This window comes from Mauremys mutica, chromosome 24, assembly GCF_020497125.1.
Source record: "Mauremys mutica isolate MM-2020 ecotype Southern chromosome 24, ASM2049712v1, whole genome shotgun sequence".
NCBI lineage: Eukaryota > Metazoa > Chordata > Testudines > Geoemydidae > Mauremys > Mauremys mutica.
In genome coordinates, this window is record NC_059095.1 from 4,018,335 (window position 1) to 4,041,535 (window position 23,201).

Here is a 23,201-nt window from a genome sequence, read left to right on the forward strand (position 1 = left end):
GTTTAACTGCTGCTCCGCAGGGAAAGGAGGAATTCTGCATCCATTGGAGCCCAGAATGTCAGTAATGAGCCGGCACCCTGCCTTAGCATCTCCAACGATCCCAGAGGGGTAGGGCCCTGGCTGCCCACATCCCCCCCATCCTTCCCATGGAGCCCGGGTGTTCTCTGCTCTCAGCTCCCCAGGGAAGCACCTTTCCACACAGCCCCCGGGATCGCCCTGGCGAGCGCCTGCGTTTACAGATGCTCCCTGGGGAGCTTTAATGCCCTCCACGCAAAGTGGGCAAAGGCCTTAAAGCCTGATGCATCGGTGGAATATGTGCCTCCTCCTCCAGCATCTCCCCACCACTCAGGGCTCCTGCCTCTCCATCACTGTGACTCAGGTGGGGCCCTGCACCCCAGTGATTCTGTGCCAGCCTCATCTCAGGGCTCCAGGGCGTTGTCGCCCACTGTCACAGCAGCAGGCTGCTAAGGAACTAGGCAAGCCCTGCCCATCGATCACCGGAGCCAGGGTCATGTCACCGATGGTTCCCTGTTTGCAAAGCACCGTTCCAACCCCCGCAGCTGATGAACTTTCCCATCCCAGCGAAGGGGGCGGGGGTGGGGAGCGAAAGGGAAGCGCTGGAATAGGCAGAGCTCAGCAGAAGCCAGCGCTCTGGCCCCGCTCCCTTATCTGGAGCTGTTTCCCAAAACAGGCGGCTTTGTCTCCAGGAAAGGAGCTGGAAATCCCCCGGTCGTCACAATTAACAATGGCGGCAGGACTCGCTCCTTCCCCGCCAGCACGCTCACCTCTCACCCCGAGCCCCAGAGCGCCTGCCAAAGGGCAGCTCGAATAAACAAGGGAACAGGCTGCGAAATCCCGGCCAAGCGGGGTCTGATTCACAAAGGCTGGGCCTGGGCGTCACCGGTGGATTTTTTTAGGCACGTGCTGTGGCCTTTACAGGCCTAGTGACTTTGCGCTATCGACAGTGTCTTTTGTCTGCCCTCCACCAAGGACAGCTGGAGGGTTCCGAACGCGTGTGAGAACGCAGCAAGAAAGAACTAACGTCAAGTCACCATGGGAGAGAGCCGGGGGTGTGTCTGGGAGTCAAAGGTTGCCGAATAACTGCGCTTGGCTACTCGAGGCTGCAGGGTGCAGGACGCAATAAGCGAGACATTTCATAGCTCCAGCCTCTCCAGAGATGGCTAACCAGGCTGCTGAAACGCAGCTGTTTCTGGGATGCTGTGGGGAGCGGGTTCAGAGCGCAGTGCTGGGCACTAGCAGGGAATGGGTCCTGAGGGTGAGATCTAACAAGTTGTGGAATACCCTCCAAAGGGATGGGCTGGCCCATGGCCCTGGGGAACACACTGCAAAGGGAACCGTCCTGTCCAGGGCAGGAGGATGGGGTAGCTAGGATCTGATAGGCTTCCCTTTGCAAAGCAGCCTGGTGCACTGGGCTTGTGAGTGCCCGGCACAGAAAGCCCATGAAACAACATCGCCAGCTCTCGTGATCTTAACCTGAGTCTCACGATACCAGGTGCTTTCCTTGAAGCCCCAGTTCTTGGAGTCAGGTGATTTCATCAGACTCTGAGCTTGCATTTAAAAACACAGCACATTTCCAGCCCCCCCCCCACCCCCCTGTGGCTGCCCAGAAAGCGTGAAAAGGTGACACCCAGAGACTCAACAGCCAGGAGGCAAAGAAACCCAGCCCCACGGTATGAATTAAAAGAAATTGTGTGATCTTTAAGCCCATCTGATGATTTGGAGAGGGGGTGATAATGCCTTGGGCTGTGTGATAACGCATGGCCACGCCCACCTGCTCACAGAGACACCCGTGAACACGCACTTACATGTGTGAATATACAAACCCGTCTGTGCACACACACACACACACATATGTGCATGCACCTGCGTATGCACACACAGGCATTCCCCCCCCCCCTTCTTTCTCAGGCTCCATCTGCAGTTTGAAATAATTCCCACTCGAGATCCCAGAGAGAACGCACCCAGGGCTGAGCGCAGGCTCCTGATGGCAGGTCGCCTGGCCACGAACCGGTGAGTGAAGCCGATGATTTTATGCTGGGCCGTTTATTTTGAGTTCTTCAGAGAATATCCACCAGTATTTCTGGGGGGCTCACATCCCCATGGAAAACACCCAGCTGGCCCCAAGGCCACCTCACAGCTGGAGTGGGGCGCCCCCTGCTGGCTGTTTGGAATCTGACAGGCCCCACAAGAGCCGCAGAGTTGGGCTCGGTGTGGTGGGCTCAGGGACCAGAGCAATGTGTGTCTGACAAGACAGATCCCAGGCTGGGCCAGGCACGTGAACCCTCTGCCACCAGCAGAATCAAAGAGGAAACGAGAAGGCGTTGTCCTGTCTCCCCAGGGCCCACAGATGGTGTGAGGAGCAAATCCACGCATGACAATATTTGCATAGAGCATGCGCCATCCCAGGAGCTCAGACATTGACGCAGCCCCGCAGTCCCTCTGTGGGGTAGCGTGTCCCTGTTTTCCACATGGGGAAACCGAGGCACAGAGTGGGGAAGTGACTTGGCCACACCAGAGCTGGGGACAGAACCCAGAATCCTGCCTTGCTGTACCCAACCACTAGGCACCACTGCCCCTTATGTCTTAATTTCTGGTTTAGGTCAAAAGTGCAATGACTTTGTTGGGTCTTTACCCAGCCCTGCATGGATGTTTCATCATAGCAGGAAAAACACCACAGCAATTTGCACGCCCGGCAGCTGCTGCTGCTGACAAACCCCAGGACTTGAATGGGGCGGGGGGGGGCTGTGGATAGGGATTGAGGGGCATCAGCAGAGCAACAGGGAGGGGCTCCACACTGGAATAGGTCCCTGTGGGTCAGGACTAAGGGGCATTGGCAGGGCTGGGGGAGGGGGTGACCCAAGACTGGAATAGCAGCAGGGGCTGTGGGTCAGGACTGGGGGCAGTGGCAGGGCAAGGGGCAAGGGAACTGGAATAGCACTGGAAGCTGCGGATCAGGAACGAGGTACATCCTAAGACCCGTGTGGGTGAAGTTTGCAAACACCTGCCTAAGCTACTGCCCCAGCCAGTGCTATTAACCCCTCGCGCTCATGAGCCGTAGCATGCGCTCCGGGGCGCCCATTAGAAAGCTGGGCTGCATTATTCGTTTTGTGCTTGAATGGTTGAGTCTCGGGCTCTGTGTGTTGGGGGCTGATTTAAAAATAAAAAAGCTCCTGTCCCTTTAAATGCACCAAGATTACCTGCAAACCCAGCTGGGCTGCATTACTAACCAACCCTGCCAATAAAACAGCTTCCTGGGGGCTTTGTCCTCTCTGACTGTAGGCCCTAGGGTGCTGTGTCCCCCTGGCTAGGTGAGTGTTGCGGTCTCTCTGGCTGTGGCTTTTCAGGCCTCAGGGAGACTTGAACAAGATGCTGGCTCTGCCGTACCCGGGGTCCTGTTTGGTGCAATGAGCGGCTGGTTTTCTGAAGCGCCTGTTGCTGGGTTGTCTAGTTTATCAGAGCAGACACGGCTCCCCAGCCTCTGGGCTATGCTTGCATCACGGGGATGCACAGAGCTGGGAAAAGGCAGTGGCCTGATGGGGATCCCTCCTGTGGTGCATCATGACATTGGCAGGAATCTAGCCCTGCCTGAGGCTGGTGATAGGTGGGAGTCCCTTTGGCTGGCTCCCCACAGCTCTGCCCTCTGTGCACGTGTTCATGCCAGGGCCAAGCGGCCGTTTTGAACTCGTGGGAATCCCTGTGCTAGGGGCAGGTTGATGGCAAATCAGAGCCCTGCTTGTGCCCACCTGGGCATGCTGCAGTGTGGCACAGATGTGGCTGCTGTTTGGGGATGGACTGATACCAAAGTGACGTCACTGCTCATATAGGCTGGCACTAGGGCTGTGTGACCCCTTCTGGCTGGGGCAGGCACAGCAGGGACCAGGCAGCTATTATGCGGCTGTGCCTCCCTGCCCCCGCCCCGCAGCCGTGGGTCTCCCTGCCTGGGAGCAAGCCTCCCCCATCCAGAAGGAGATCTGGGCTGTGTTCATTCATTAGCCTCTCTGCTGAGGCTCCCAGGCAGGGCGCTGGCTATAACCACGGTGCGGTGTCAGCTCCTGCTCGCTGGGACCCAGCTGGTGACTCTCTCGTGCCCTGCCTGGGTTGAGGCTGTTGTGGAGCGTGGGGGAGGGACCGATTCCCCTTCCTCTGGGGGTCCTGGCCCCTTTCTCTCTCTCAATGACTCCAAAGGCACTTGCTAGGTGCCCTGCTGGCTTGAAATGCTCCTCTCCAAGCGCTTCAGCCTGTGTTTCCGGGGGCAACTCTCTGCCAAGCGTTGCTGCAGCTCCTGGGCTCAGCTAAGGCCTGGATCCCTCGGGCGAGTCGCTCGCGAGGGTCTGTCTATGGTGGGGAATAGGGGGGCATTTTCCCAACGCTGTTTGTGAAGCACGTTGAGATCCCTGGAGAAGGGGCCGAGTGTTCTTGAGTCTGGTCCCGCTACCAACGCAGGGTGGGCTGTTTGAAGGGTCTGGGTGGTTCTGTCTCCTCACCGCCCCCAGCTGCCCGTCCGCACCATGATGCTGCGCTCGGGTAAGATCACGCCCCGGGTGAAGAAGCCCTTTAGCCCCAGAGAGACCAGCGGCGACGTGGAGGATCTGGGCCCCCCAGCTCGGAAGGCGAGCGCCCCCAGAGAGGGGAAGAGCCGGTGGAGAGGCTGGCGAGAGGACGGCACTATCGGTGAGGGAGCTCTGGCTGGGGAGGGCTGGTGTCCCAGGGCTCCCCCCTCCCCCAAGGGCATGGAGTGCCCAGCACCTTTCATAGCTGGCGCCTTGTGCTGACTCTTCTGTGGGTCCCACCTCCCATGGGCTGTAACCGCCTGCCCCCTTTGCCTCCCGCAGAGCCTGTGTCCCCGCTGACTGGAAGGGCCGTGAAGGTGCATTTCGAACGGTGCCCATCCAGCCCAGCAAGCAAGGCGGCTTCCCTCCAGATCCCACCCCTGGGCGCCGTCTGCTTCTCTCCCCTGGGCGCGGAGGGTAAGTGAGGCTGGAGGAATTGCCGGGTCCCTAATGACTGGGCGCTCCCGTGCCCTGCCTCGGGGCTGGTGCGTGAGGCCGGCTGCCCTGGCAAGGGTGCTTGGGCACTGCCCGCCATCCAGGAGCCCTCAGACAGCAGCTGAGTGTGGGGAGGTCCAGGGTCCGGCCCCCACTGAGCTGTCTGGGGGGCCATTGCCGTGACCCTGGGGGTTTAGTGTTTGTGCTGCATGGACATAGACTGGACTGGGACCCCTCAGCCCTGGCCTGCAGGCTCTGGGCCCTGGCACGTGTCCCCTTGGGCACTGCCCCATTGGGTGCCCCAAAGTCCTAGTTGGTCCCCATGGAGATGGGGGCCATCCTGAAGCCAGGCCTTTGTCCCTACAGAGCCAGAGAGCCCCCGGGTGCAGAGAGGGAAGCCCGGAGCTCAGCCCCCAGGTGGAGTTGTGTATTTTGGGGAACTCCCGCCGGATGAGCCAGAGGAAATGGGTAGCTTGAGTCCGTGAGTATGGAGCTCACTGTCCCGGGGGTGGGGGGGGTGACTGTACCCCTGAGGCTCCAATCCCCTTTCTCTGCTTCCCCACATCCAGCTTCATCCACAAGGCCCTGCCCCCCAGGTCTAGCCAGAAGCCCCCCAGGAAAGAAACTCCCATCAAGACCCGCAGCACCCCTGAGAGCACCCTGGTCCTGGAGCTGGTGAGCTGGGGGGGGGTGTCTCTGCAGGGATCAGGCCCCTCCTAAAGGAACCAAATCCCTCCTGTGGGCCTGGCGTCACCATACAGTGCATCCTGGCTGCTGCACCAGCTGGGGGGCTGCTGGGGGGTTCTCGCATGTGGTCAGGGTGCTAAAAGCAGCTCCGTGCTCCCTGCTTGTAGGAGGGGATCCTGGTCTGTTGCTCCCTGACATCCAGCCAGGACGCGGACTGCACCTTCCTCACAGACTTCCAGGGGGACGCTTATCGGGTTAGTGCCTGGCAGGGGATGCCGAGCAGCCTGGGGGGTGATTTTTGGGATTGGGGGGGGGGCAGCCGGAGGGGCTCATCTACCTTGGAGGTGGCAGTGAGGACAGTAGTGGGGAGGTCAGCCCATTCCTCAACACGTCCCTGATCCGCCCACTAGATGGGGATTGAGAGCTGTGTTGTTAATCTGGCTTCCCCGCCTCTGTCCTTTCCTGCAGCCTTCCTGTGCTGATCAGACTCTGTGGCCTTGCCTGGGAAGTGGGGGGAGAATATTCACTTTCATCTGTAGTTGCAGTGGCTAAAAGCCTAATGGCAAGAGCTACTGATCCTCATGCTTCAGGGCACAAGCTGAGCCTGCATGGGGGGTGGGGTCAGGAAGGAGTAGGCTTATCCTGCACACCAAGGAGCTGCTCCATCCTCCTGGAGTGTCTGGAGACCAGCTCTGCAGCTAGATGGGCCTTGAGCCGATTCGCTGCCTCATCAGTCCCTGGCACTGAATGAGCAGGAGATGCTGGAGGGTTTTTGTGGGGAGGGGAGTTACAGTGCAGGGGATGGAGGCTGGACCCATCAATACTGATCCCTGCTTCCTGCCCCCTGGTTTCCTTGAGGTTTACATGAAGCTGCGCCCCCACGTGCAGGAGTTCCTGGAAACCCTCGCCAAAGCCTACGAGGTACCCGCTGGGCCCATGACCTCCCTCTCCAGCAGCCAGGGCGCTGCACAGATGTGCTGGGGGGAGGGAGGAGGTGTAAGGGAGCTGGGGCATCTGCGATAGGGAGAGGACCCAGCTGCAGAATCCAGATCCAAAGCCAGGCTTGAAGTCGGAGGCCCATGGGCTTGTCTGGATGGGTGGTGAAGGGAAGCTGGCTGGGGGCTCATCACTGGGTCAACCCCCTTTCTGCCACTGACTCCCTGTGTGCCCACATCGGTTCATCTCCCTGTACCTAGGGTGACCAGACAGCAAATGTGAAAAATCAAGACGGGGTGGGGGGGGGTAATAGGAGCCTATACAAGAGAGACCCAAAAATTGGGACTGTCCCTATAAAATCAGGACATCTGGTCACCCTACCTGTACCTCTGGCTCCCCACTGGTAACAGCCGGTGGTGCTCCTGAAGGAGGAGGGTTGAGGATGGGGAGTGAGGGGTGATTTGGGGCTCCCAGACCACTTGTGTCTGGGAGCTGCCCAGACACGGCTGTGGGGAGCCACTCCCAGGCCCTGCTCACGCGCTTTCCCCAGATCTTTGTCTTCACCACCGCGAAGCAGGACTACACAGAGAAGATCCTGGATGTCTTGGACCCTCAGAAGAAGCTGATCAGGTGATTGTCTCAGGCAAGAGGTGCGTGTCTCCTCCCTGTTCCTGCTCTGATTCTTATCCTGCCTTGACCTCTCCCTCCCAGGCACCGCCTCTATCAGCAGGACTGCCTCTGCGTGCAGGGTTACTATGTGAAGGACCTTTCCATCCTGGAGAGAGACCTGGCCAGGACAGTGGCCCTGGATGATTCTCTCCAAGGATTCCCTTACCAGGTAACTGGGGGGGGTGCTGGATGCAGCTGGAATTGCTCTGCCTGCACAGGATGGGGGTGAGCTCTCCAAAGGCAATGAGACCCTCTGCCTGTTCACCCCCACCCAGAGCCATGCAGTGGGTCAGAGACCTACCACCCTCCCCACCTCCCGAGTGGAGCAATGTCTTACAGGGCATAGGTGAGGTGTGCTTCCTGTCCAAAGCATAAAAGGGTCATTTTAGCCCCTTTCATCCCTGAGGTTCCTGTAGTGCTTTGCAAACAGTCACACACACCCTGCTGCTGGAATGCAGCCACTTCTGGGGTGTGATGCAACAGCTAAACAATACCCAGCAAGGCTAGGCTGCTGAAGGTAAAAATTGCCCCACATACGATGCCCTGGCTGGATTCTACACTCTGCCTCTCTGGCATTCCCCTGAAAGCAAACACCTCAAGTGTCAGGGGAATTAGAGACCCCAAGAGGCCAGGTCCCTGAGCCCCCTCCTAAAGACCAGGGTCTCCCATGCTTGATCCTCACCCTGCAGCCTTCCCAGCTGAGGTCCTGCTGGGGTGTTGGCCTGTATACGGCCATGCCTGCCCATAGTGCTGCCTGAAGCAATCTGAGAACCGTTAGCAATTCTCTGAGGACTCCTGGAGGATGGGTGAGATCTCAGAGGACTGGCGTACAAAGAGGACCCAGGAAGTTCTGAACCACCTTGCCTCACTTCACTCCCTGGAAAGATACCGAACCAAATTCTAAACAATCCGTTCGTGAGCACGTGGAGGATTAGCCAGCCTGGATCTGTCAAGAACAAATCATACCAAACCAACCTAATGTTCTTGGTTTGGGGTTACTGGCCTAGTGGATGGGGGGAAGGAATGGGGTGGGTGTGCGCGCGCACACACCCTCCCATCTCACCTGAAACTCTCAAACCTGGGAAATGCGATAGAGGAAATTTGCTAATGGCTGGTGCACAACAGATACCCAAGTTATCAGTGACCCCCTGCCCAACGGGGAGGGTGTATCTAATGGGTCCCACAAGTCTTCCAAGGGTGGTGGTGGAATCACCATCAGTGGAGGTTTAACTGGTTAGACGAACACCCATCAGGGATGGTTTAGGTTGACTTTGTCCTGCCTCAGTGCAGGGGGGTTGGACTTGATGACGGCCTGAGGTTCCTTCCAGCCCCACACCTCTAGGATTCTGCACTTCAGGGTACATTCTCCCCACTCCTGCCCCTGGATCTCAACCTCTCAGCATTCCCCTGGCTAACTGCAGCCTGGCTGGTGGGACGGGCTGGTTCTTGGACAGCCAATGCTGCTTCCCCTCCCTGCAGATTTCCAACTGGATCCCGATCCCCGGCTGGCTGGGAGACCGCCAGGACGAGGAGTTGCTGCGCGTCCTCCCGCTGCTGGGGAAGCTTAGCCAAGCGGTAAGGAGACGAGCGCGCTGAGCCAGCTCGGTCAATATCCCTCTAACCCGGCTGATGAAGGGGCTGGACGGGATCTTGCCTTTCATGGGAATTGCCCCCTCGGGGCTCAGCTGTGCCCTGTTTCTATGGAGACAGGGCCCCCAGCTGAGCAGTGACATGGTTCCTAGTGCCACTCCACTGCACAAAGCTAGGGTTATTGATCTACCAATAACATGGCAGGATCAGCTCCTGTCAGCCTCAGGAGTCCATGGTGCTGTGCATCTGCTTAGGAAATAATGGCCCGGTGATGCAATGGCAGAACATGCCACATCCGCGCGCACACACACAGGGTCTGGTCCACTGAAGGACTCCCCAACCTTGTGGGGGATCCTTGGGGAGTGTGGCACACTTCACCTGCGGCACTTAACTTGTGATGAAAGAGGTGCTGGGGCTAAGGTGACCAGACAGCAAATGTGAAATTGGGATGAGGGTGGGGGTAATAGGAGCCTATATGAGAGGACCCAAAAATCGGGACTGTCCCTCAGGGCTGCCCAGAGGATTCAGGGGGCCTGGGGCAAAGCAATTTTGGGGGCCCCTTTCATAAAGTTGTAATACTATATTCTTGTGGGGGCCCCTGCCGGGCCTGGGGAAAATTGCCCCACTTGCCCCCCCCCCCCTCTGGGCGGCCCTGCTGTCCTTATAAAATCAGGACACTGGTCACCCTAGCCGGGGCTATGAACTGCCAAGCCCAAGGTGTCAAGCACTGCCCACCTGAGCTGTAACCTTGGAAATCCCTCTTCCGCAGGGTGACGTCCGCACCGAAATCCGGAGGAAATACCGACTCTGCAGGCTACTGGCTGTGGACTGACATCTGCCCAGGGACTGGGTGTGGAGGGAAAACCCCTTCCCAGACGTCTGTCCTGACGGGCTGCTCCCAAACGTCCCAGGCGCAAAGTGCAGCACTGCTGCCCGGTTCCAGTCAGCGACAGCGCAAACGTTTGCTCCGTCCCCTCCTACCTACACTCTCCTTCTCCACATCCAGCCAACTGGGAAAACGGAGCTCGGCAACCCGTGTGCAGAGGGCAGCTTCCTACAGGGGAAATCCAACTCTGACCCCCCAAGATCTACAGTTCAGAAGTTACTAGTGCCTCGGAGTACTTCAATTTTGAGGGTCCAACTTGAGAAACTCTTAAAGGGGCTGATTTTTTTTCACTCACCCTCTGACAAATCAGGCCACTTAAATGTGTCCCAGATGGGCACCCGGACTCAAGTTAAGAAAATATACACACACCCCACCCCAAGATTAACCCAAACAAAGACCCTTTGAAAGCTTCCCCTTTACTTGCTCTCCACACTGCAGAGGGAAGCTTTCTTTGTCTCCTTCCAAAGCAACAACTTCCCTGCAGACCTTTGCAACCGAAGCATTGCAGCAAGTTCCCAGGACATGAGCGCCTGAAAGTGAAACCGACTAGAAACAGTTGAAACTGACCAGCCTCTGAGCTGAGAGAAATGCAAATGGCTGAAGGTAAACTCCACCTCAATTCTATGATCGCCTTTGTATTAAGCTGGGCTAGTTTGTATTGGCTTTGAAACCTGTGTCCTTAAAACAGCTTTTAAAAAAACCCACCTCTGAGACCGTTTGCTCAGCCACAGTGCTGCATTTAAGGCTTGCTGTCCCAGAGTGGCTACAGTCTAGCATCACAGTGTGCTGGGCCCCAGGGCAATGGTCGCTGGCTTGTGCAGCTCTGCCTGCTGCTAAGATTTCTCTAGTGGTACATTCGCACCTGCCTCTTGTCTCTTTGTAGCTCACCTCCTGAATTCTCCCAACTCACTCAAGGCCTCACTTTTCTCCCTGGGTGGGTCAGTGGCGAGCAAGCCAGGCATTCCCTGTAGCCACTCCAGGGGCGGGTGGGTCCTGGGGGGAGAGCTGAGCTGTACAGAGGGAAGCCAGGAGGGGAATTTTTGTCCCTGGCAGGACTTGCAGCCAGCCTTGGCTTTCAGTTTTCAATCTGTTGCGTGCCACTGTCTTGCCAATGTGCCTCCCCACCATACTGGGAACTGAGCTGCTTGGGTGAGCTGGCTGGCACAGGCAACCCCAGGAGCTTGGCACTCTGATCACCTAGTCCGGGTTCTGCAGTGAGTCCCTGGAGCTTCAAAGGCGTAACTGGCGCCAGTGCTAGGAGCTGTGTTCAGCAAGGCCATTCCCTGGGGCCGAGGAGCTGGGGTGGGTCGGCAAAGGAGCCTCCAACTCGGCTGCACCAAGTAGCTCTTTCCAGGCAAAACACTGATCTTCCCTCCCTGTCCCCCCAGACACCTCCCTCATGATCATCCACCTGCAGGGCAGGTGTGTAGCCCTTGTGCCTGGCTCTGCCAAGGCTGGGGTGGAGTAAGAGGTTTTTGCGTTGTGCTCTCCCTGTTTTAAGGGTCGCGTGCTGAGATTCCCAGCTGGCCTCTTGTAACTTTACAAAGAAAGAACTTTTCAAACAATGTTTATTTAATAAAAACCAAAACCAACTACTCATCTCTGCTGTGCTGCTTCCTTTCTCTTCCCACCCCCCAGCTGCCTGCTTTAGTGCAAATGGCCTGAACCCAACTCAGTCCTAGTCTGCAGAACACGTGCCAGAGGGAAACTCTCTTCACTGCTGGTGGCAAAGGGCTGCTGGCTTGGAGGCAGCCCCAGCCTTGTAAGGTGCTAGATCTGGGGTAGCCACTGGAGGGCACCAGTCCTGCAGGAGTAGCTGGTACCTCAGCAGAGACAATCTGTCCTGCTGCTGAGCCAGGGATTCATAGACTCTAGGGCTGGAAGGGACCTCAAGAGGTCATTGAGTCCAGTCCCCTGCCCTCATGGCAGGACCAAATACTGTCTAGCCCATCCCTGTTAAATGTCTGAGCCAGGGCTGGCCAGACCAGGGAAGCCCCAGCTGTCTCCAGGAGGCATCTGCACAGGTGCAGCCATCTGCTCCCTGGCTGCTGCTGGCTGGAATAGGCACAAGTTCCCCCTCCAGCTGCAGCCTTGGGCTGGCGCTGCCCCCACGGTGGGGAGCTTTGGCTGGGCTACAGGGAGGTTCACGAACCAGCCACACTGGGTCCCTCAGCTCAGGTAGAGGCTCCTGCTGCTAGACCCAGAGGTCCCAGGTTCAGTCCCCACAGCTCGTGCCCCTGCCCCAGGCTGGGGGGTCTGGAACAGGTGGGTTACTGAGCCAGCCTCTCCCTTCTGAAGGAGACTTGGGTTGTGACCTAGCTGCCTTCTCTCCCCATTGGGAAATGGGGGGCCTTCCTGGCATAGGGCAGGCTGGAGCTGGGCCCTTGGGGTAGGGGCTGCATCCTGTTCCAGCAGCTGAAGAATGCCCCCCCTGTCACCACCAGACATTCCTCCTCCCCTCCCCCCATCTCATTCCTCCCCATGCACAAGGGGCTGCGAAACCCAGTAGCCAGAGGTGGGAAGCAGCTGCCCAAACTAGCCCTGTGGCCACTGGCTGCCTGGGCCCACAGCCCTGCCCCTGCCGCCCTCTGTGGAATCCAGCCGGATCCCATCACCACCGGCTTGTGTAACTCTATCCTCGCCCCCAGCCCCCCTTCTGCTGGGCTCAATGCCGCGCACATGGCCGCTGCCGAACAAAGGGCGCTATTGTCTGAGAAGCCCTTAGATCACCCCGTCCTGGAGGATTTCAGCCCAGCTCTCAAAGCAATTTATGGGGGGTGGAGAACCGGTAGCCACCAACAGTCCTGCTCTCCCCCACCAGTGCCCCGGGCACTGAGAGAAATCCCAGCTGCACAGGGGCCATGCTTCCGGCAGGAGGCTGCTACCCGAGCCACCCCAGTGCAGTGAGCCACCTCCTCTCTAGCCAGGGCTGCTTCCCCTCCCCTACAACCAGGACAGGGCCAGGGAGCTGGGTTCTCTACCCTGACTGGCTGGGGGCCTTTGAGCAAGTCACTTCCTCTCTGCTTTGGGCTCCCCCCTGGAGTCCTGCTGTTAGGGGAAGATGGCAATGAGCAAGGCAGCTGCAGAGGCCAAGCTTCTGTCCTGTGAGACGGATGGGCATGAGGGGTTAAGATTCAGGAGACCTGGGCTTGATTCCTGGCTCTGCCGCAGACTCTGGTGGAGTTTACATGGGTGAGTCACTCCATCTGTGCCTCTGTTTCCCCTCTGTAAAAACAGAGACGGTAAGACTGGCCCACCGTGCTTTGCAATCTAGGGAGGGAACACGCCTTGCAAGTTAAGAGCTGGGCCGGGACTGGCTGGCTGTGCACGGAGAGAACCAGCTTTAACCATTTTGGTGCTGGGCAGGGGTGAGGACCCGACCACGCTACAGCAAAGGAACGGTCAGGGTAGTTACACACCCAAGCAGTGCAATTAGCTGGACCCAAGGCCCCGGCTCTGAGACGTGGGTGCTATGTGGGGGGGACACTCCTGAGACCCAGTTACATTCCCTTGGTGCTGGTTTTAGGGTCCTGAGAGTTCATCAGCTCTAATCCCCACAGGGACCGTTACCCTCATCTAGCCTGATGTGCAGAGCACCGGCTACCTGTGAGAGCTGCCTGGCGATTCCTGGATCCAGCCCAGAGCTGGTAGCTGAGCTAGCGAATCTTAACTAGGACTGGATGTCAGGGGCAGAGAATGTGCCACCTCCCCAGGTCCGTGTGTTCCGGTGGTTAATTCCTCTCGCTGGCAAATAGGTGCCTCCTATTTCTAGGCTGGGTTTATGGAATTTCTGTTTCCAGCCTTGTCTTGTTCTGCCTTTGCCTGCTAGATCAAAGAGCCCTCTGCTGCCAGTGGGCTCTTCCTCCCGCAGGAACTCGGTCTCCTCCCAAGGGCTGATACTTACAGAGAAGCCCTTTGGGTAAGAGCAGCCTAGCAGAGGTCAGGCTGCCTGGGTCCCAATTCCAGCTCCGCCACGGGGACTTGCTGGGTAAGATTTCTTTTTTCAGTCACCTTCCCTCAGTGCCTCAGTTTCCCCACCTCGTATTTGTATTCCAGGAACACTAACCCCCCCCCCGTGCTAAGCAGGGTATGGAAGCGCTTGCAGCCTAAACAGCCAAGGGGCAAGAGGGGGAAACTGAGGCACGGGCATAATTCCCCCACCTGGGAGGGCCCCACTCCGTGCCCTTACCCCCGGCCCATGCTGCAGCTGGAGCAGGGGACGGGGGCGCTGAAGCCCTGCTCCCTTGTCAGCTGAATGGCTCCGACTCCCCTGGGGGTGAGCGGCGCAGCATCGGGCCCCGGCAGGGTGTGGCTGCAAAGCGCTTTGGGATCCTCCGCTGGCGGGGTCAGACTCGGTGGCCCGGGTTAGGGGCCGGGGGGCGGCCCCGCCTGCGGGGATTGGCCGGGCGGGCCGGGCGGGGGGAGCCGCCTCGGCCAGGCACGAAACTTGACTCGCGTTTTCATTCAAACTTGCAGCCGAGGCGGCGGGACGGAGCCGAGCCCGGGCGCTGCGCAGAGAGTCCTGGGGACTGGAGCGCGGTGAGCCGGGGGGGCGCAGGCGGGGCGGGGCCTGCAGAGAGATGCGGGGGCGCTGGGGAGGGAGGTTCGGGGGTTGGATGTAGGGGAGCGGGTTGAGGGGGGAGGTGGATGGTGGCTGTGGGGGGCAGTTGGGGCGATGGGGGCCGGGGTGGATGTGAGAGCGCTGTAGAGGGGGTTAGGGATGGGTGGATGTGGGGGGCAGTTGGGGCATGGAGGGGGCAGGGGTGGATGTAGGGGGGCATGGAGGGGGCAGGGGTGGATCTGGGGGGCATGGAGGGGGCAGGGGTGGATGTGGGAGGCATGGATAGGGCAGGGGTGGATCTGGGGGGATGGAGGGGGCAGGGGTGGATGTGGGGGGCATGGAGGGGGCAGGGGTGGGGGACTGAAGGATTCAAATCCATTTGCACGCCGAGCTCTCGGCTGTGTTTGAAGTGACCCTTTCCTAACAGAACAGACCCCCCCTCGCCCCCCATCCCACCAGAGTTGTGGGGAGAGTCCTCTCCTTGTCTGACTTGGGGTGGCTCTGAGGGGCCGGCTTGGGCTGGGGCCCCCGGGACCGAGACGCGGCGGGAGGGCGGAGCAGTTTCACTGCGCTGTCTCCTCTCTGTCTCCATCAGCACGGGAGGAGGGGGGCAGGGGAGATCTTGGGGGTTAGGGTTAGGCAGAGGGGGGGGCTGTAGCTTTCCTGAGTTTGCTTAGGAGCCATGTGCGCCTTTGACCCCACCCCCCACCCAGGTGTCTCCCAGAGCCCAGTCCATAGGGCTGGGTCCAGCAACTTCGCTTCCAGCTCCAGGGCTGGAGCCGATGGGGAGCGGGGGGCGGGGGGAGATCACCTCCCTGGGGGATACTGTCGCCCATCCAGGTGCATTGTGGGGGCAGTTCTCCTCCTCCCGGATTTGGCTGGGAGCGGAGATGGGATTCCCAATGCGCCGCCCCATTGATCTGTGCACCGTGGCGATTCCCGGCTCCCAGGGGTGTGGGTCACGTGTCCTCTGTCCCACTGCAGTGAAGAGGCCCCTGTTATAAGGACACGGCTTCCCCATGGCACACTCGGGGGCCATCCCTGAGGGGTCATCCAGCCCATGGGCTGCACCCCACGAGGCCCCTGGCTCCCATGTTGGGGGAGGGATGAGACTGGGGAAATTGCTGCTCAGTGGCCCATTCACCCCCTGATTTCCAGGGGGCTCCATCCTGCAGCCGGCATGGAGACAGAGCTCCCCCCGAGCCCCCTGGACCTTGCGGTGTCTGAAATCCAGACCACACTCTGGAGGGCTGGAACCCGCCTCCATCCCCATCCCAACCCCCTTCACAAGCTATGGGGCAGCAGGGCTCCGCCCCGATGGGAGCCCAGGGACTGCACAGCACTTTCCCAGAGGTAGCCGCCTCCTCCCAGCTTCAGAGTCTCAGCCACATCTTCCAGCTACAAGAGGAACCTGCTCCCCGGGGAGGCCGAGGCCTGTCTCAGCTAAGAGCACTGAGCCCCCAGCCCTGCTCCCCGGGGCCAGCAGGAGAGAAGGGATCACAGCACCCGTCCCCCAAGAGAGATCCTACCCCTCTGGGGGATTCTCTCCCTGCCCCAGATAACATGGAGCTCCCCCTCTCCCCCAAACAGATCTGCGGTGACAGCTGCTTCTCAGGCATCAAATCAAATCGAATACAATGTCCCTGTCAGTCCCTACCCGCCCATGAGAAACATTGCTGGAAGAGATTGCCATATTGCATTTTCCCAGGAGCAATGAGAGGGAGTGGTGTCTAGTGGTTAGAGCAGGGGGCTGGGAGTCAGGATTCTCACTGGTTAGTGCAGGTGTGGGAATCTGGACTTCCCACCTCTGAGGGGAACAGGGTCTAGTAGTTAGAGCAAGAGAACCCAGGAATCAGGATTGCCGGGTCCTCTCCCTGGCTCTGCTACTGATTTGTGGGGTTGCCGTCCCCTCTCTGTCTCTCAGATTCCCCCTCCATGACCGTGAGACCCACCTGCCGGGAGAGCTGATGAGCCCTGGGGATCGGCAAGGACAGGAGGGGGGTCGGACACCCTGTTCTCTCCCCCGGGCTCTGACAAGTCTCTGCCTTGCAACCCCGCCATGACAGCCCCCAAGGCCCCGGCCAGCTGCCACCAGCTGCGGGAGTTTGACAGCGTCAAGGACTCCATTGCCGACCTCATCAACCAGCTGCAGGACATCGACCCGAGCCGCCTCTCCTTCTCGCCCTTCCTGGACCTGGACACCCAGATCTCCCTGGCGCCTGTCTCCGACAGCCCCGAGTCCTCCGTCGAGGAGCTGCACTCCACCTCCGAGGAGGAGGCCTCCCTCAGCCTGGCTACAAGCGACTCTCCAGGGCCAGAGGCTGAGCCGGTGGAGGGGATGCAGAGCCAGGGGGGTGGTTCTCTCCTGGGGGAGGACCCTCGGCCTTCCACGGTGCAGGGGGACCCCGGGCTTCCTGTGGCAATGGACCCCAAAGACCCCATCCTTCCACTGGGCTGCGACCCATGGGAGACCGGCTGGGTGGGGCTTGGAGAGAGCGTGGTGGTGGCAGTGCCCAAGGAGACCTGTTTCCTGGACAGGGTGGGGGCAGAGACCCCCATGGTGCAGCACATGGAGCATCTGCCCTCCAGCAGGGAGCCAAGCAGGGCGCAGCCCCATAGCGAGGGGCCAGCATGCACCACGGCCAGTCGGCCTCTCCCCAGGGAGGAGCAGCCGTTCCTCGGCTCGGGTGTGGAGCCGGTTTCCTGTGGCCCCGAGGAGCCCGCCCCTCGCCCGCCAGGGAAGTGCTGCGGCTGCGGCACCAGCTCCCACCTGAAGGCCGTGTCCTCGGTCTTCGTCTCGCTGCTCCTGGCGCCCTGGGTCCTCTACGGACTGTACTACCTCCTGCCCTTCGAGCCGCCGCTTTGCCCGGACCTGGCCAGCCGTGCGGCCTTCGCCCTGCGCTGCCTCCTCATCGCCGTGGTGCCCAGCATTCTTGGTAAGGCCTGGGGTCGTTGGGCTGCAGGGCCCAGGCAGGGGTCCGGAGGGGATCTCCTCTCCTCCTGGCAAGCTTCTGGGAGACCCAAGCTGTCACCCTGCCTGCCAGCGCCCCCCAACCCATCATGGCCTTGTCCCTGGTGCAGTTTACCCCGATGCAAATCAGGATGGTGGTGTTTGCACACTCACCCCTTGCACTGGTGAACAGTGCGACTGCACGAGGGGGCAGGGTGACGAGGGGCTGGTCCTGATGTTGGTGTGACCACCAGGGTTCTAGACCTGACTTTTGGAGGGAGAGTTATCGAGCAGTGAAAGCAGGGGGCCGAGGCTCTTGGCTGCTATTCCTGGCTCTGCCACTCACTATGTGACCTCAGGCAAGTCCCTGTCCTGTGCCTCAGTTTACCCCGCTGTAAAATGAAGATAATGACCCTGTTGGGGGCGGGGGTGTTTCTCAGACCTGGGTCCTGGCAACATCTGCTTAGAAACCCGGACAAAGAGAGCAGAATTCCAGCTTTCCTTCCAGCCCGTCTGCCTTTCTTGAGACCCTCACACAAGGGTCTCGGGATCTTTCTATTGACTCCTGTGAATTGGCCTGAGCCCGACGCTAATGCTCTGCGCTGCCCCTTGAGCACACGGGTATTTGTCAGGGGCTCCCCTCCCAGGAGACCTTCCTCCGTTCATTTGGGATCCCTCATTTGGGCTCTCGCGAAAGGGTCTGGAGCCCCAAGGGCACCAAGACGTTCACTCTGCCCTGTTGGTGACAGGAAGCCACTTCCCAGTGGGCCTGGTGCCGTATGGGATGGTGTCACCCAGCTACGCTGCTCCTTGGACCCCCAGGAAGTGTGGGTGCGTCTGCCCAGTGCAGGCACACCGGGCTGGATGGCCGATCGGGCTGCCGTCTGCTGGGGTCCCCCTCTGCCTTCTCATTTCCCCCCTCCCTCCCTGCTCTGGCCATGGTGCTGAATGCAGAAAAAGGAAGACGTGGTCCCCACCCCGGTTCATGTCTTTGCGGGCTGATGGCTTTCCGTGGGGTGCTGGGTGGCTGGGGCTTGCCAGCCCCAGTCGCCAATTCCTCCTCGTTCCCAGCAGCGGGGTCTCTGTGATGTGCTTGGCAATGGAAATCTCCCTCTAAGTGGGGCCAGGATGTGGACAGCTCCCAGAACAGCCACCAGTAGTGACCCATCTCTGATGTCCTGGGAAGATCCCGCTCCTGATTCCAAACCAGGACTTTGGCACCAGCCCTGTTTTAATCCATCGCGGGTTTTGCACTGAGCCCGGCGCCAGCTGGGGGCAGGACTATGGGTGCTCAGGGCCTGATCCTGTTTCATAGGATCATAGAATCTCAGGGTTGGAAGGGACCTCAGGAGGTATCTAGTCCCACCCCCCGCTCAGAGCAGGACCAATCCCCAACTAAACCATCCCAGCCAGGGCTTTGTCAAGCCAGGCCTTAAAAACCTCTAAGGATGGAGATTCCACCACCTCCCTAGGTTTCCATTGGATCTGTTTGGCTCAGGCTCCTAGTGAGTGCTGCGAGGTCACCCCCGTAGGGCAGACATGGCCCTTGGAGCCTACTGTCCTATAGCTCAGCCCCTCCACGGCAGGAGCACAGTACCCCCACCATGGGTCAGAGCAGCTTGCGTGGGGCTGCAGATCCTGCAGAAACCTCGCTTTGGGCCGTGGAGAAGACCTGCCAGATCCCCAGTCCCCTCCCTGATGGCTGAGAACAGCTGGTTATTCCACGAGCAGGGGGAGTGGCAGAGCTGGAGTCTATGGGGGAAAAGGAGTCACCCCAATGCACGGTCACTGCTTTGATTTCCAGCTAAGCCCCCTGAGCCCCCCCAGTGCTGGCAGAGACCTTTCCACCCCGAGCCAAGCCAGGAATGTCCTCTGGGCCCGACTCCCATCTCCAGCCAGCCGAGCTCCGTCTCCCACGCCCGGCTGCTCCCTGGGCTGGACACTTCTGCCACTTGTACACGTCTCCTGCTGTCTCGGTGCTGCCAGCACAGGGGATGAGGGTTGCTAAGCGCTGGGGCCGGACCCCAGCCCCCGTCTGTCTCCCGTGGAAGGCACGCAGGGAGATGGTTTAATTACAGAGAAAATTCCTCCGGGTCCCTTTGTTATCTCTGTAAACAGCAAGCGGGACAGGGAGCAAACACGGGGCTGTTGGCCTGAAATTGGATTTTGGAAGGATCCCTGAGCCCAGCATTCCTGCCTTAATGAGAGAGGAGTGGGAGCTGCTGCAGCAGCTGCCTAGCCGGTCCCTGAGCCTAGGCAGACTCTGAGCAGGCACTAAAGCAAAGGCCTTGTCACCAGGGTAACCTGAGCGCCTGGGTGTCTCGTCCGGAGGCGTGCAGTGGGCGGCATGCGCTGGGCTTTGCATGACCAGCTGGTTTATCCTCTCCCTTCACTGGGTGCTGGGCAGGGCGGTGGCCTGGCCCCACTGCTCACGCTAATTTGCTGTGCGCCTCCTGAGCATCCAGTCCCCGAGTCCGTTATAATGATTATTGGTAGCGTGGACATGTCCGGGACCCCCCGGACCCGTGATGTTAGGTTCTGCACAAACACAGCCCTGCCCCGTGATCTAGGTTCCAGTCTCCCCGCCTCCGGCCCCAAAAGCTGCACTCATTGCAGGAAATTTCCCATCCCAGTGTTGCATGCACTAATAACTCCCATCTGCATCTGGTAGGAGGCTGAGTGGGGAGGGATCAAAAGGGACCCCCCACCCCCTTCCCCGCCGAGTGACCCAGTTCTGAGCCTCTGCTGGCACTTGCCAGATCAGGGCAGCCAGCTCCGCCTGCCCTTGAATGGTTCGTGGCGGCTTTTGATTCCTGTCCACCAGGGAATGAATTCAGGGGAGAGGATTTCTGATGCGGGGCAGTGGGGGTGTCAGCTGGGGAGGAGGAAGGGCAGCAGGTCTGACCTTCGAGTGTTTGCTGTAGCCTGTACGGGGGGGGGGGGGGGGACGACTCCTGGCTGCCCTCTGAGACCGAGGCCTCCCCTTCTTGCAGGGTGGGTACGGGTTAGCACGAGTGACAGGCAGATTGCCGGCCTCCTGGCTCGGCAGGAGACAGGTGGCCGGCCCTGGCAGGATGGGCCCCGCCTGCTGTTTGCAGCAGCGCTCTCCAGCCCGTGCAGCCACCCGTTCAAGGCACAAAGCTAGTGCAACAATGGCTTTAAGTGTAGGATCAGGTGTGTGTCTCATGCTTCTGCTCCCGGGGCCCACAGTCCTGCCTCGTGCCTCGCCAGCCAATGGACTCGGCCCTCTGACACGTGTTTCCATCCACTGGTAACAGTAGTGCCTAGCACTTTGCAGCGAGATTGAGGCTTATTATCGCCATAGTACCGAAGAGGAAACTGAGGCACGCAGCTGCCGAATGACTCATGTGAGGTTACACACACTGGCAGAACCCCAGATAGCACCCAGAAGTCCTGGCTGCCACCTATCTAGGGTATTTATGGCTCCTATTTCTGTAGTGCCTGAGCATCTCACAGTCTTCATCCTCCTTACCTCCCTGTGAGGCAGGGCAGGGCTGGGGGATCTGCCGTGCAGAGAGGCTGGGACCTACCCAAGACATAAGAAGTCTGGCAGAGCAGGGAATTGAACCTGGGTCACTTGAGTGCCGCCCTGACCGCTGCAGTGGTCTTCCCTAAATGCCCAGTACTACTGGCCCTTTCCACTCTGAGCCTCGGCTCTTTGTCTGTACGGCTCGGAGCACGTGGTGGGCCCTGAACGGCTCTCATAAAATAGAGAGGAGTTGCACCCAGGGACTGGGCGAGCCACATTTACCCACGGGCTCCACCAAGCCCACGAGCTCTTTCGTTTTGGGGACAGGGAACATGGGGTGTGGCGCTGGCTTTGCTGGTGCTGGCGGCCGAGCGCGGCTCTGTCTCAGCAAGAGCAGGGCGAGGGCGGGACTTGGCGCTCAGAGGGTCTGGGTTTGACTGTGGTGTCTGATGCAAACCTCCCCCCACCCCGCCCTGCCTCTAGGTGCCATGTTCGGGGCTCTCGCCAAGCTCTGCTCGGTGGCCATCGACCCGCTGGACACGCGCTCCCCGCCCGTCCTGCTCCACCGGCTGTACATCACCAGCTCCACGGAGCAGCTTGTCATCTTCGGCCTCAACACGGTGGTGCTGGCCACGTTCCTGGCCCAGGAGCACCTGCGCCTCATCCCCGTCCTGGCCGGGCTCTTCTCCATCGGCAGGTGAGACGCTGGGACCAGGGATGGCAGCGGGCAGCATGGACGATGCACCCAGTTAACCCCCCCCACCCCTTCCTGCGGCCCACAGAGATTCAGTTAAATGCCTCTTGTCCGGCCCCTCCTTAGTAGAGACACAACTCGGGGGCCTGACGCTGCTCTTGCCCACCATAGCTCCACTGAAGCCAGTTCACCCCAGCTGAGGATCCGGCTCTCCAGCAGGAACGGAAGCCGTCAGCTCTTTTGGGTGTAGTCCCCCTCACGTCCCCTCTAACTGCAGCTCCCCACTGAGCTGGTGGCCCCTCCCGGCCTGTGTCTTGCCTCAGGGACCGTCGTGAGCGATTCCCGGCCTGTTGCTTGGGCTGCGCTGCCTTCCAGAATCTCCCTTCCCCCCTGGCATAGCCACATGCCGGCCCAGAGCAGCACCCGGAGCTGTCGGGCCCATAGAAGTCAGTAGGTGCCACCGTGATGTAACAGACAGGAGAGCTCCTCAGAGCCTCGTTTCTCTCCAGCCATGTTGTGAGCCAGATCTCGCTGGCACGAGTGTAACCCTGCTTGCATCTCCTTGGCCGGCTGATTTCTTTGCCTGGGGAGAGCTGGGGGAACTTTCCACAAGAGGCTGCAGCCTGGCGAGGAATGACTTGGTCTCTCATGACCGGCCGGGGGAGGCTATGATGGGTACTGGAGAGAGCAGAGTTGTCATCAAGCACTTGGACCTTTAACCTCCCAAGTAACTGCACGATCCTGGCAAGCTCCCCGGGGCAGGGAGTCCGTCCTTATCACGTGTTGCTGCTGGGCGCTCCGTGTACTCGTCCCCTGGCGACCTGCCCTCGGTGCGCTGGGGACGGGTAGCGAACGCTCTGCCTTTTGTGCTGCAGATGCTGTTACTGGATCAGCCTCCACGTCGGCAGCGCTTACCGTGGCTTTGGCTTCGGCCTCTCTTTCTTCCCGGCCCTGGCGATGACCGTCTACAACCTGTTCTGTCTGTACGACCTGGGCTTCGCCTTCCTCTTCGCGCCCTCTCCAGCGGGTGGGGGCGGCGGCGGGGCCACGCCTGCCCCCACGCGGGAGCCCGTGAGCCAAGGCACTTGAAGGAGGAGACGGCATAGGATGGGGAGAGTCCTGAGCTCCAGCAGCCTCCACCTCTGAACAGCTGCTCCAGCCCAGCTTGGATCAATACACAAGGCAGCATAAAGCATCCCTGCTTCAGTCCATCCCCAGCTGTGCCCTCCCACCCCCGAGCTGGGCAGTGCTGAGTGATGGACGAGCCCCATAGCTGAAGGCAACTTCTTAGCAACCACCGCAGTAAGGTCACTAAGACGCCACAGAGCAGCAGGGCCCGGCCCTGTACTACCAAACGGCGTGGGAAGGGCTTTTCCCAGCCCAACGCCTGCAGCATGTGAAACTGCTCCAGCAAGCTCCTGCTCCCAGGAGATACTGTAACTGACATTGAGTCCTGGCCCTGGAGATCCCCTTGGTCTCTCCCTCCCTCCCTCCAGCCCAGCCTTCCCCGGGGCTGTGCTGTGTGCCAGGGACAGCTGTCTCTGCAGCCTGGCCAAGGTTAATCTGAGCCCAGAGGAGAGGGGCTTTAGCCTTTCCCTTTGATGTGGCCTGGTCCTACCTCCCTCTGGCATGCTGCTGCAGCCAGGGCAGGGAGATGAGTAACTGCAGTGTCCTAATGACATGCTAAGCCCGGCAGATCAGGTCACGTGGGCAAACCTGGGGCAAAAACCTG

The 23,201-nt window shown here is 59.9% G+C and overlaps 2 protein-coding genes across 2 annotated transcripts; both read left to right on the forward strand.

The window, feature by feature from the left end:
- The first annotated feature begins 4,816 nt into the window (after positions 1 to 4,816).
- Positions 4,817 to 9,858, forward strand: LOC123356077 (CTD small phosphatase-like protein 2-B). Its single transcript, XM_044999050.1, has 9 exons — positions 4,817 to 4,988; positions 5,373 to 5,487; positions 5,576 to 5,681; positions 5,861 to 5,947; positions 6,552 to 6,614; positions 7,180 to 7,259; positions 7,341 to 7,467; positions 8,778 to 8,873; positions 9,658 to 9,858. The coding sequence occupies exons 1-9, from the start codon at positions 4,817 to 4,819 to the stop codon at positions 9,718 to 9,720; spliced, it is 909 nt and encodes a 302-aa protein (XP_044854985.1). The 3' UTR covers positions 9,721 to 9,858.
- A 4,591-nt stretch (positions 9,859 to 14,449) lies between these two features.
- Positions 14,450 to 22,733, forward strand: LOC123356079 (transmembrane protein 79-like). The gene is made up of 4 exons (XM_044999051.1): positions 14,450 to 14,467; positions 16,374 to 17,271; positions 21,259 to 21,472; positions 22,345 to 22,733. Exons 1-4 carry the CDS (start codon positions 14,450 to 14,452, stop codon positions 22,556 to 22,558), a joined length of 1,344 nt encoding a protein of 447 aa, XP_044854986.1. The 3' UTR covers positions 22,559 to 22,733.
- Positions 22,734 to 23,201: the final 468 nt, after the last annotated feature.

Excerpts from the sequence above, each read along its gene's own strand:
- LOC123356077 (XM_044999050.1), top strand. The coding sequence starts at position 4,817 with ATGGGCTGTAACCGCCTGCCCCCTTTGCCTCCCGCAGAGCCTGTGTCC. Across the intron at positions 4,989-5,372 it reads CTCTCCCCTGGGCGCGGAGG|AGCCAGAGAGCCCCCGGGTG; the intron begins GTAAGTGAGGCT and ends TTGTCCCTACAG. Across the intron at positions 7,260-7,340 it reads CCTCAGAAGAAGCTGATCAG|GCACCGCCTCTATCAGCAGG; the intron begins GTGATTGTCTCA and ends TCTCCCTCCCAG.
- LOC123356079 (XM_044999051.1), top strand. Across the intron at positions 17,272-21,258 it reads CGTGGTGCCCAGCATTCTTG|GTGCCATGTTCGGGGCTCTC; the intron begins GTAAGGCCTGGG and ends CCCTGCCTCTAG. Across the intron at positions 21,473-22,344 it reads GGGCTCTTCTCCATCGGCAG|ATGCTGTTACTGGATCAGCC; the intron begins GTGAGACGCTGG and ends TTTGTGCTGCAG.